This window comes from Glycine max, chromosome 1 (genome assembly GCF_000004515.6).
Source record: "Glycine max cultivar Williams 82 chromosome 1, Glycine_max_v4.0, whole genome shotgun sequence".
NCBI lineage: Eukaryota > Viridiplantae > Streptophyta > Magnoliopsida > Fabales > Fabaceae > Glycine > Glycine max.
This window is the reverse complement of record NC_016088.4, coordinates 25,580,323-25,593,832: the sequence shown is the minus strand read 5'-3', so window position 1 is coordinate 25,593,832 and position 13,510 is coordinate 25,580,323. Positions and strand designations below refer to the sequence as shown.

The 13,510-nt window shown below is 34.1% G+C and overlaps 1 protein-coding gene across 1 annotated transcript; it reads left to right on the top strand.

Annotated features, from left to right (window-relative positions):
* Positions 1 to 5,465: 5,465 nt before the first annotated feature.
* Positions 5,466 to 5,834, top strand: LOC102668117 (uncharacterized). The gene has a single exon (XM_006574015.1). The coding sequence runs from the start codon at positions 5,466 to 5,468 to the stop codon at positions 5,832 to 5,834; it is 369 nt and encodes a 122-aa protein (XP_006574078.1).
* The last annotated feature ends 7,676 nt before the right edge of the window (positions 5,835 to 13,510 follow it).

Here is a 13,510-nt window from a genome sequence, read left to right as displayed (position 1 = left end):
ATCCAATATAAATTTTGCCAGATTGTCGAACATCCCCAGACCCAATTTCAAAACATGACAATTCATAACTAAATATTATCAATAAGTTCACATTCATAACATGCAACATGCTTTGCCAAGTGGTCACACTCACTTGATCTTACGACTTATATAATAGTAATTTCCACAATTTCACATCATAATACCTCAACCAAAAAGTAGACAAAACATTCCACATACCACAAACACTCATTCCATGCATTTCATACAAATCCATACTATCTCATTTGGAATTGTACAACATCGGTCACTTTTAAAATTAATTTCTTGCTAACATCTCTAGGTTTTCAAACATAAGGAACTCATTTTTGGACTAAAAAAACTCCAAAATACCCTCCTAATAATCCCCACACTTGAACTGCCTTGCACTTGTCATCAAAAGATCGCTAAAACTTGTTGTCTAATTTCCAAGAGTTGTAGAAATCCATTTTACGCAAACTTTAAGTTGAAATCAATGATTTCAAGCATGATCACACATTCCATTGGTCAAAATTATCAAAAACTGAGCCCCTAAGTGCAGTTTGTGCAAAACATAAAGGATTTTACCGAAAAGGGGAAAACTTGAAATTGTGATTCCATAAGCTATACCAACTCAAATGGAGTGTATTTCATGTCCAACCCTAGGTTTTAGGACCTAGTGAGTTCACTTTTGAGGTCCAAAAGCACATATTCCAGCCTCAACATTAATTGGTTAAAAAACAGAGTGATGTTCACACATAATTTGCCCAAACTTAAAATGTCATTTCCAAATGCTATACAACTCCAAATGACATGTATTATATATATGCTTTCCTTTGTTTTTGGGGTCAAGGAGTTCATTTTTGCACCCAAAATTCATAAATCAAACACAGTGTTCGAGAAAAGAATAAGAAAGCAACCATGTAAAGAGCTTAGAAAGTACTATGTTAATGATTGTGTCGTGATAATGTTGTATCATTGTTTAATTGAGTCTTAAATACCTTGAAAAATTAAATCAAACTTACTTTTCTTTATTATCTGGTCCACATATAAATTGTCAACATAGTATCAATTGGTAACTTAAGATGTGCTAAAAGTGTTTGATAACTTAAGATAATATAACCAAACATAATATAGCACAAAGTAATTTAGATGTAATATAAGTCATAAATTTGACAACAAGGGGCCAATACTTTTTTTTATATTGGCAGTAATGGCATAAATAGTAAAGAATGATTTGACGCAATGGTTTAAATCAGATTGATTAGATGGTGCTGATTATATGTGGCAGTAAAAGCTACTGATTTGATAACTATACATTTGCAGACGAAAATATTTTGTATTGGATGGGTGTATATTGCAACAGTACCTATTACTAGAAGCTACTAACTTTAGTGTTTAGGAGTAAAGCACATGGCAGAGATGCCTTGCTGATACAAATATTTATTCATACTCTCGGGTCTACAGAATATTTTGCTGAACAAAATTCAGATCGAGAAAGCACACAACAAAGGTGCCTTCTTGATACAATTCCATTGATACCAGTGGTTTCTGGAACAGTGGTTTGGTATCTTAGCAACTAATTTCAGCAACCACACACCAGAGTTGTGTTCGTTAGACACTTGTGCTTAGTTGATGGCAATTTCAGGATACATATTATTGCCAGTTTAGGCTATTACTCCTTCTATTACCTGTTGGGCTATAAAGGCTCAAGTCAGTAGTAAGCTATGGAAAACAACTGACCGCATTAATGGAAGTGCAATTGTGTCCTGATTGTAACCAATAATTGTTGTCATCAAACTGTAATTTTTTAGTGCATTTTGGGATGTTCATGTTGTTTTTTTTTTTGTTTTTATCAAATGTAAGGCATTGTTCCTATTCAACCCATTCCAAGGAAATTTGAAATCATGGAAATTTTTTATGGCCAAATGTGATCATTATTAATAGTATGATCATGGCTAACAAAACTGTTAAAAAATGTCTGTTCCAAATGACATTTTAGGCTCTGTATCAGGTTCAGTGTTAGTAGCAGTAAACATTTTCTAATTTCATTTATGAATGATAAAGGATTAGTAAGTCAAATCAATATCAACTTAATGGCCTTAAACCAATCACGCCATGGCAGAAACTGCCCAAAACATGTCACAAAAGAGTTGTGAGGTGTGTTGCAGCCTATTACCAAAAGCAAAAGGAGGTTTGCTTTCACATGTGCTGGCAGCCTATCACCAATGGCTGAGATAACTCTAAAATTTGCTCTGTTGTTATTATATTTATTTATTAGCAATAGAAAAATAGAGTCATAATCTCCTAATTGGTGGCTAAAAGTCTACTAAGTCTACCATTTACCATAAAGGTGGTGTGACTAACAAAAGCTGTCAAAGAAGTCTACTAAGTCTTCCACTAAGTCACATTTTTTCTTTCATAGATGTTACCATCTTAAGTCCTAATAAAAAGCAGAAGATTTTCTAACTATCCTATTTCATATATCATTTTTTAATGAAAATAACTTATTAAAAAATCATTTCGTAGGTGGTATGTGAATTATAGTTGATGTAATAGTGATATAACATCCAAAGAACCGTATAACACCAAACAAAATTTTCACTCTTCAAACAGTCATTAACACTTTTGTTGATTATGTGTTTCTCCTAAGGTATCTTTAGTTCATTATTAAAGAAATTTTTTTACAAGGAATGAATCATGGAAGAAGAGGTTTATAATAATACAACAATTTGTGATAAATCTACAAGATTATAACAAAAACTGATATTGCAAGGAAAGTGTTTACCAAGAATTAAACATGACAGTACCAAAAAGATACATAATCAATGAAAATATAGGTTTCACATCGCTATACTAATATCCTGAAGTTGTGTAATTGTTATAAGGTGTATTGCTAGATATGCTATGAAGATTGAGCTTCTGTTATGAATTTCACAGAAACTATTAATGCAGTTGGAACAAGTGGCAAGCAAAAAACTTTTGAAATGGCATTAATAGATGTCACTAATACTCAGCCAAACAGCCATGACCTCCCAAATAGATAGAGGAAAACCATCAATAATATCTATAGGCTTCGGAATAATTTGTACAATGACTTTGTAGTTGCATCTTTAACTTCTACTACACTACGAGATAATGAAAGCCATGGTCAATCCTATGTACCTGAACACGCAAATGATCCACTTCATCAAACATATAAAGGCTTTCCAGATGACAGTACTGAAAATGCAAGTGACAATAATTACCATACTATATCAAATGAATTACATGTCAAGTAATTATTATAATGGCGTTACTGTTGGTTTTTATGCAGAAACAACTGATAGTTTACTAGATGATGAGAATGAGCTATCATATGGTGTTGATGATTCTGCTCATGACATTAGCATAGGTTTTACTGTCAATCAATGAGGTTTTAGCTTAAGCACAATGTTATTAATGTCAAACTGATTAACTTTTATTTTGTAGGATATGTTGATCTAGGAGACGCTTCTAAAACATGTGCATATTGCCAAGCTACTATGTGGTATCAAGAAAGGACGAGAAAAAATAGAAATCAAGCTAATGCCAAATATAGTCTTTAGTGCAGCATGGGAAGGATACAACTTCCTTTACTCAAGAATCCTCTCATGATTCTGCAACAGCTACTATGTGATGAAGAATCAAGCGAAAGCAGAAATTACCAACAAAATATCAGAGCTTATAATATGATGTTTACTTTCAGCTCTCTTGGAGCCAAAATAGATAAAAGTGTGCTAAAAGGAAAAGGTCCAACAATTTATAAAATTCATGGACAATCATGTCATTTGATTGGAAGCCTATTATCAATGCTTAGGAAACCTTCAAAATTTGTCCAGCTATATATATATGATACAAAAAATGAAATTGAAAATAGAATTGGTGCAGTAAGGTAAATTGTGTTTTTTGAGTTGTGTTTGCTTTCAATGGTTGTATGGACATTTTTATTGAGTTGCGATACAATTAAATTATGGACACAATTATTTAGTTGATATTATTCATGAAATTTTTTATTTATTTATGCAAGGCAAAATATACTTGATTCACAGCTGGTGTCGAAGTTAAAAGAAATGCTTGATGAACACAATGTGTTTGCTAAGTCTTTTAGGATGACCAAAGATTGATATGATAACTTTTAGACAGAGAATCTTAACCTACAATTCATAGCAGACAAGAAAAAGGATGGAAAGATTTATAATTTGCCCACAGTTTCAAAGGTGGTTGCAATTATTGTTGGTGATGCAAGTCAACCTATCAATCGAGAGATAATACTTGAAAAACAAAGTGGACGATTACAAAGAATCAATGAGCTTCATCCAAGTTATCTTGGATTGCAATATCCTCTACTGTTTCCTTACGGTAAAGATGGGTACCACAGTGGTATCAAACATAGAGATATGGATGATTCTCATCAAAGAAAGAGAAACATACTAACTATCAGAGAGTTCTTGTGTTTTAGGCTGCAGTTTAGAAAAGGTGAAGGTCAAACTTTATTGAGGTCCAAAAGATTATTTCAACAATTTATTGTTGATGGTTACCTAATGATGGAAGCAGAATGATTATTGTTTATCAGACCTCATCAAAAGCAGTTGTGTTGTGTTAAATATAACACTTTAAAAAACTCACAACAACCAGTTGAAAATCAACATGTCAATTGTGGAAAACATATTATTCTACCTTCATCTTTTGTTGGTAGCCGTAGGTATATGGATCAATTGTACTTTGATGGAATGGTCATATGTAGCATTGTTGGATTTCTAGATTTGTTCTTGAATTTCACCTGTAATCCATATTGGCATGAGATTCAAAGGTTTATTTCAACTCTTAATTTAACTGCATAGGGTCGGCCAAATATTGTGACAAGAGTTTTTAAACTCAAGCTAGAACAACAAATGTCTGACTTGAAAGATAAAAAAGTTTTAGGCAATGTACTTGCATGTAAGTTGTGCACTCCTAATGCACTTAGTACTCAAGTGATTATTGTGTGTATAGTTGTGCTTAAACTAACCATATGACAATTGCAGATACTTACACAATTGAATTCCAAAAGAGAGGTTTGTCACATACTCATATGTTTCTGTTTTTGGATGTTGCCAACAAGTATCCATCTTCTGCAGTATTGATAGCATCATATTAGTTGAGATACCAGATTCTATTGAACAACCACAACTTTATGAGTGTGTCAAGAAACGTATGATGCATGATTCATGTGGTCATGCAAATAGAAAGTCGCCATGCATGAAAGATGTTTTAGATATTTTCCAAAAAAAAAGCAACCTGAAACTGTTGTTGACCAAGAGGAATATCCTATTTATAGAAGGCATAATGATAGTAAAAATATAGATAAAAATGGAATAACCCTAGACAATAGATACGTGGTACCATACAATCCAAACTTATTGTTGAAATATCAGGCTCACCTCAACATAGAATGGTGCAATCAATCAATGTCCATCAAATATTTATTCAAGCACATTAAAAAAGGTTATGATCGCATAACCACGGCTCTTGTACCTGCCCAGAATGACGATGAAACAACTGAGCAGTCTATTGATAAGGTTAAGCATTATCTCGATGGTAGGTATATTTCTCCTTGTGAAGCTTGTTGGAGAATATTTTCATTCCAGATTCACAAGAGATCACCTGTTGCTGAAAGGTTGTACTTTCATTTACCTAGTGAAAATTCAGTAATATTTGAAGATGATGATGACATTGATGTTTTGCTGTCCAAGCCAACAATTAAGGAGTCCATGTTTACTTCTTGGCTAAAAGCTAACAAGATTTTCCATGAAGGAAAATATCTAACATATTTGTAATTCATAACAAAGTTTACATACGTCGCCAATGATAGATGTTGGAAGCCACGTAAAAGAGGTTATACAATTGGAAGGCTTAACTTGGTGCCTCCAAATACCAAAGAATCGTATTGTCTTAGGATAATTTTGGTTGTGGTTAAAGGACCAACCACTTATGAACAAATTCTTACAGTCAATGGCCAACTGTATTCTTCATTTAGAGAAGCTTGCTTTGCTATGGGCTTCTTGCTTGATGATAAGGAATATATTAAGGCTTTAAGAGAAGCATACCATTAGGGTTATGTCCAATTCCTAAGTGTAAAAATATACATATACTGATCTAAACATGCAAATCAATTTAAATGGCATATTCAGATCAAACAGCAGAAATTAAAAAATATTACGAGCGTACCTCCAGCCATTGCAAATTGAACGCGAAGCGGCGCACACACGAACCTGAAAGACAGTTTTGTTCTTCCAGACCCTTACTCACTCTGAATAGATGGTGTATTTTTTTTTTGAATAGAGAAGTGGGTTTGGTGATACAAAACTGAGAGCACCCCATCCTATTTATAAAGTCTATCCATCACAGAGCTCAACTTATTATCAGAACATGAGATAGGAAGTTATCAGTACGTGAGATAAAGGATGGGTACGTGATTTGTTACTGAAGGTGGTTGCAAATATATTTGCAAAGATATGGGTTGAATGTGGATGGAAAATGGACCAGATTCAGAAATAACTAAATTTTCCAAAATAATAAAATATATAAAAAAGGAAGTACGTGGAGCGTGAACGTGCTTCGAACGTGGGCTTCCAACATTCTCCCACTTGGTCCATTTAACTCGACATCAACCATGACAAGAAACATAATATATGAGTGATGGCGATAGGTCCTCTGATGATGAGTAGTATCTTCCATGTACCACAATATATCAAGTCTCTCAACACTAGCTCTCAACTTAATGAATAAACCATATGTTTATTCTATATCTAAACCGAATGATTTTTCTCGAAATAAATAAATATGTGCACAAAGCCATATGAGAAAATATCTAACTGAATAAGAGTTTCATTGAAAATAACAAATGTACGTACAATGAAATTACATCATGGAACCAAGTCCCATTCGTACTACATGATCCTTAAAATTCTTTGGTGGCATGCCTTTAGTTAAAGGATCAGCAATCATCAACTCAGTGTTGACGTGTTCAATGACCACTTTCTTTTCTTTAACACATTCTCTTATGGCTAAGTACTTGATGTCGATGTGCTTACTTTGACTTCCATTTTTGTTATTTTTAGCCATAAACACCGCAGCAAAGTTTTCACAATACAACTTTAATGGCCTAGCAATAGAGTCCACAACTCTAAGGCCAGATATGAAACTCTTCAACCATACACCATGCGAGGTAGCCTCAAAACAAGAAACGAACTCAGCCTCCATAGTGGAAGTAGCAGTCAAGGTTTGTTTGACACTTCTCCAAGATACAACTCCACTGGCTAACATAAAAATATAACCAGATGTTGATCTTCGTGAATCAACGCAACTAGCAAAGTCTGAGTCAGAGTAGCCAATCACTTCCAAAAAATCAGTTTGTCTGTACATGAGCATGTAATCCTTTGTTCCTTGAAGATATCTCATCACTTTCTTTGCAGCTTTCCAATGGTCAATACTTGGATTACTTTGATATCTTCCCAAGACTCCAACAACGAATGCAATATCAGGTCTAGTGCAAACCTGAGCATACATAAGGCTTCCAACTGCTGAAGCATATGGAATATTTTTCATGTGTTCCCGCTCAAAATCATTTTGGGGCATTGACTCAAAGCAAGTTTGTCACCCTTCACAATGGGAGCTACACTAGGTGACCAATCTTTCATATTAAATCTCTCTAAAACTTTGTTGATATAGGTTTCTTGAGACAAGCCTAAAATGCCTCGAGATCTTTCTCTATGGATCTTTATGCCTATGACATAAGATGCCTCTCCCATATCCTTCATATCAAAGTTCTTTGAGAGAAATTGTTTCACCTCATATAGCATACCCTTATCATTAGTCGCAAGCAAAATATCATCTACGTATAATACAAGGAAACAAATCTTACTCTCACTAACCTTCTGGTATATACAGTGATCCATGACATTATCTTCAAAGCTAAATGAAGAAATGACCTCATGAAATTTTAAATACCATTGGCGGGAGACTTGTTTCAATCCATAGATGGACTTATTAAGCTTGCTGACTAAGTGCTCACCAACACTAGATAAGAATCCCTCAGGTTGCTTCATGTAAACCTCTTCTTCTAGATCACCATTCAGGAACGCCATTTTCACATCCATTTGATGCAGCTCAAGATCAAAATGAGCTACTAATGCCAAAATTACTCAAAGAGAGTCTTTCTTAGATACAGGGGAAAAGGTCTCTGTAATCGATTCCATCTCTTTGAGTGAATCCTTTAGCAACAAGTCTTGCCTTATGTCTCTCAATGTTGCCTTCTGAGTCTTTCTTTGTTTTGATGACCCATCTACATCCGATGGCTTTTACACCAACAAGCAACTCAACGAGATCCCAAACTTGGTTAGATGCCATAGAATCCATCTCATCTCTCATAGCATTATACCACAAATTTGATTCCTTAGAACTCATGGCTTGTGAAAACGTCTCAGGATCATTTTCGGCTCCAATGTTGTAGTCTGATTCTTGTAGGTACACTACATAATCACTAGGAATTGCTGTCTTTTTTACTCTAGTAGATCTTCTTAATGTTATTTGGTCATCTTGCTGAGGAACTTGTTCAACTGGTTCTTCACCAGTTTGTTCAATATCATAATGTTGTTCCTCACAAACAACTTGATCTACATGATCACTTTCAATAGCTTATGGAACTTCAATCATTGGTTGTCTAACACCCATTTTAACTTGAGGGGTGGGAATGACTACCAACCTATTACTTGTCCCAGAAGGTTCAGCTTCATAGTGACCCCTTTCAAAAGAAATGTTCTGAAATTGATCACTCCCACTGATCAAGTCATTTTCAAGAAACTTTGCATTCCTTGATTCCACAATCCTAGTGTTGTGGGATGGACAATAGAACCTATACCCTTTAGACCTTTCAGTATATCCAATGAAATACCCAGTAATAGTCTTAGGGTCTAGTTTCTTCTCTTGTGGATTATAAATTCTTACTTCAGACGGGCATCCCCAAACGCGTATATGTCGCAAACTTGGTTTCCAATCCTTGAATAACTCAAAAGGTGTCTTTGAGACAACCTTGGTTGGAACTCGGTTTAATATATACGCAGCCGTCTTAAGAGCATCAATCCACAAAAATTGAGGAAGCTTTACATTACTCCTCATGCTTCCCACCATGTCTAATAAGGTTCGATTTCTTCGTTCTACCACACCATTCTGATCCGGAGAACCATGCATAGTGTATTGGGCAACAATCCCATGTTCTTGAAGAAATTTCGCAAATGAACCTGGTGCTTGTCCATCCTCTGTGTATCTACCATAGTACTCCCCACCTCTATCTGATCTCACGATCTTAATTTGTTTTCCACATTGTTTCCCAACTTCAGCCTTAAAAACTTTAAAGGCATCTAAAGCTTCATTCTTAGAATGAAGTAAGTAGAGATACATATATCGTGAATAATCATCTATAAAGGTTATGAAGTATTTCGAACTATTTGCATCCATGTCTGGACAACATATGTCTGTATGTATGATTTCTAATAAATTAGAACTCCTCTTTGCTTACCCTTAATGCAATCTACACAAGTCTCAAAATCAGTGAAATCCAAAGTACTAAGTACTCCTTCATTTACTAATCGCTTGATTCTCTCAATAGAGATATGTCCTAATCTCCGATGCCACAACATAGAGGATTCTTCATTCACAATACATCGTTTTAACCCAATAGAAATGTGCATAGAAGTAGCGTCATTTTTCAATTCAATCGAATAAAGACCATCAACCAATTGACCACAACCAATAATTTCATATTTATTTAGTAAATTAAAACCAAAATCTGTAAAATTAAAATAAAATCCCAAAGGTGCAAGTTTAGAAACAGAAATTAAGTTTTTACAGAAACTAGGAACATAAAAAACTTTCTCCAAATGTAATTTAAAGCCACTACTTAAAACTAAGACGCACGTTCCAATGGCCTCTACATGCGAGCTCATCCTACTCCTTGAGTAGATGCACTGCTCACTTCCCACTGGCTTCCTTAGGCTTTCCATACCCTGCAAGGTATTAGAAACATGGATTGTAGAACCAGAGTCAATCCACCATGTATTATGATTCACATTAATCATATTAGATTCATAACAAACGAAATTCAATGGTGTACCTTTCTTCTCAAACCAACTTTTAAATTTGGGGTTGTCCTTCTTCATGTGTCCTTTCTTTTTACAGAAGAAACACTTTGACTCCTTTTTAATTGTTGGTTGAGTCGGAATCCTTCCTTTATTGGTGCCTACAGACTTCTTCTTATCCTTTCCAGAAGTAGAAGTAGTCAAATTTACCTTCTCACCCTCTTCCATTATCAATCTCTCCTCTTCTTGAACACACATGGTCATCAATTCATTAATAGACCATTTATCCTTATGTGTGTTGTAGGAGATTTTGAAGGGTGTATACTGTTGAGGTAGGGTGCACAAAATGAAATGTACCAGGAAGGATTCAGACATGGTAACTTCCAAGGTTTTCAATTGAGCCACTATGTCCCTTAAGCACATGATATGTTCACGCACACCCCTCGTTCCATTAAGCTTAATGGAAGAGAATTGCATAATGAGTGTGCTAGCAAGCGACTTCTCAGAGGTCGTAAACTGTTCGTCAATGGCTTTCAACAGATCTCTGACCTTATCATGCAGGTCAACTGAACCCCGGATACTAGCAGATATGTTGGTTTTTATGAACATAACGGAGAGACGATTAGATTTCTCCCACTTTTCATAAAGATCAACAGCATCAGGTTCGCAAGTTTCAGTAATAGTCGGTGGCTCATCCTTCCTTATAGCATAGTCAATATCCATCCAGCCCAAATGAAGGAGAACTCTTTCCTTCCAAACCTTATAATTATCACCTTTCAAAATTGAAAGGTCACAAGAAATATTCATAGATTGTGAAACTGCAAACAAACACACATGCTCATTAAGAAAATTTGAGACTAAACAAATGCCATGTTTTGCCAATGCAAATCATGTCTCAATATATGAATCTAGTGACACAAAACTTGCATGTGGGCTAAAGTCCTACTCAATTAGATTTATCATGCAACTTTATGATAAAACTATTAAATCATGTTCTTTTCCTTAATTCCTGTGGGTAAATTAAGAAATATAATTTAATATTTTATCCTAATTAATCATACAAATACAACAAAATTCCTGTGGGTAGATTTCATCACATTACATATGATTAATCACAATTAATATTTCTAATGTGATTATAAATTTAGCATATAATTTTACTCAATTAAAGATGTTGTGGCTATTCTCTAATTTAATAAAATTATATTAATCACTTAACATTCAAAAATAATCTTTTGCATAAACATACTTAATAATGCAAATATGCTCAATATTGAATCATAAAAATTACATGTATACCAATTCAAAATAACATTGTACGTATATACATTCAACATGTAATAAACTTTAAAGGATCAAAATATATGTGAACTGCACTTAATAAACAATTAAATTGCAACTTAGCGGCAAAGGGAGTCAGAGAGGTAATACTAACCACATCAACCACTGGATCAAGTCATGCTTTGTTTAGAATTTTCAGAAAACAATATATATTAACAATTTCCCATCAGTAAACATGCGCATGTATATCTTCATCCTCCAGCGTATCACATTATTTAATATATAAAAGTTAGCTTCGCTTCCCTTTTACGCTTTCTCAAAGAGGTTCAAACTTTTAATATTTAAATATTAAATTCAGCCACAAACTTTTAATATTTAAATATTAAATTCAGCCCTTTGAGAATTGTATGCTTTAAAAAAAATCCGTTTAACGCTGAATGTTCATGTTTCTTCTTTAATTGAACAAAGCATAATAAAAGCAAGGCAGAGGTATTATGTGGCTCTGATACCAAATGTAAAAATATACATATATTAATCTAAACATGCAAATCAATTTAAATGGCATATTCAGATCAAACAGCAGAAATTAAAAAATATTACGAGCGTACCTCCGGCCATTGCAAATTGAACGCGAAGCGGCGCACACACGAACCTGAAAGATAGTTTTGTTCTTCCAGACCCTTACTCACTCTGAATAGATGGTGTATTTTTTTTTAAATAGAGAAGTGGGTTTGGTGATACAAAACTGAGAGCACCCCATCCTATTTATAGAGTCTGTCCATCACAGAGCTCAACTTGTTATCAGAACGTGAGATAGGAAGTTATCAGTACGTGAGATAAAGGATGGGTACGTGATTTGTTACTAAAGGTGGTTGCAAATATATTTGCAAAGATATGGGTTGAATGTGGATGGAAAATGGACCAGATTCAGAAATAACTAAATTTTCCAAAATAATAAAATATATATAAAAAAGGAAGTACGTGGAGCGTGAGCGTGCTTTGAACGTGGGCTTCCAACACTAAGAAGATTGTTTGTAACAATGCTCATATCTAATAGCATTGAGAGACCAAATCATGTATGGTCTAAAACATGGGAGTGTCTAATTGATGATATTCTTCATCATCAGAGAAGGATAAGAAACATACCAGGTAACATATACTAAATCTTGACTTCTTTTATTAGTTCCAATCATTGTTTAGAACTTAAAAATTAAATTTTTTCTTTGTCTTCAAAGATTTAGAGCTGGAAACAAAAGAATTACAAAATTTAGGATTGCTTGAGATTGAAGAGATATTGCAATCCAACAAAAAATCATTAAAGGATTATCCAACCATGTCTTTTTCAAGACAGGTGGTGCAATCATATTTTGGTAATATATATATATATATAGGCCGAACAAAATTATGACAAGGCTCAATTACAACATGATTTCCAAACATACTTTGCTTCTTTAACAGGTTAGAAAAACATGGTCGTCTTCTTATTGTACTATGTAATATCACTACAATAGAAACAATTAAGATTCATAAATCATTTTTTGTGTATTGCAAATACAAATGAGCAAAAATATGTCTTTAATTTAATCATCAATGTTGTCAATAGACAAGCTGGTGGAATGTTTTTCCTATATAAGTATGGAGATTCTGAGAAGACTTTTATGTGGAAGACATTAACCTCTGCATTACGTTCAAAATGTGACATTGTTTTAACTGTTGCCTCAAGTGGTATAGCCTCATTGTTATTACCCAATGGCAGGATTGCACATTCCAAATTTGCTATTCTTGTCCCTACATTAGATAACTCCACATGTAATATCCACCAAGGTACAAAACAGGTTGAACTATTAAAGGCAACCAATTTGATTATATGGGATAAGGCTCCTATGGATCATAAGTATTGCTTTAAAGCATTAGATAAAACATTGAATGACATTGTTTGTATGTCTAATTTGGACAGTGTTCCATTTGGTGGAAAAGTTGTTGTATCTGGAGGTGACTTTTACCAAATTCTACCTATGATACCTAGAGGCAGTAGATTAGACTTAGTGCATGCTATTATAAATGCTTCCTATCTGTGAGACTATTGCACAATTTTA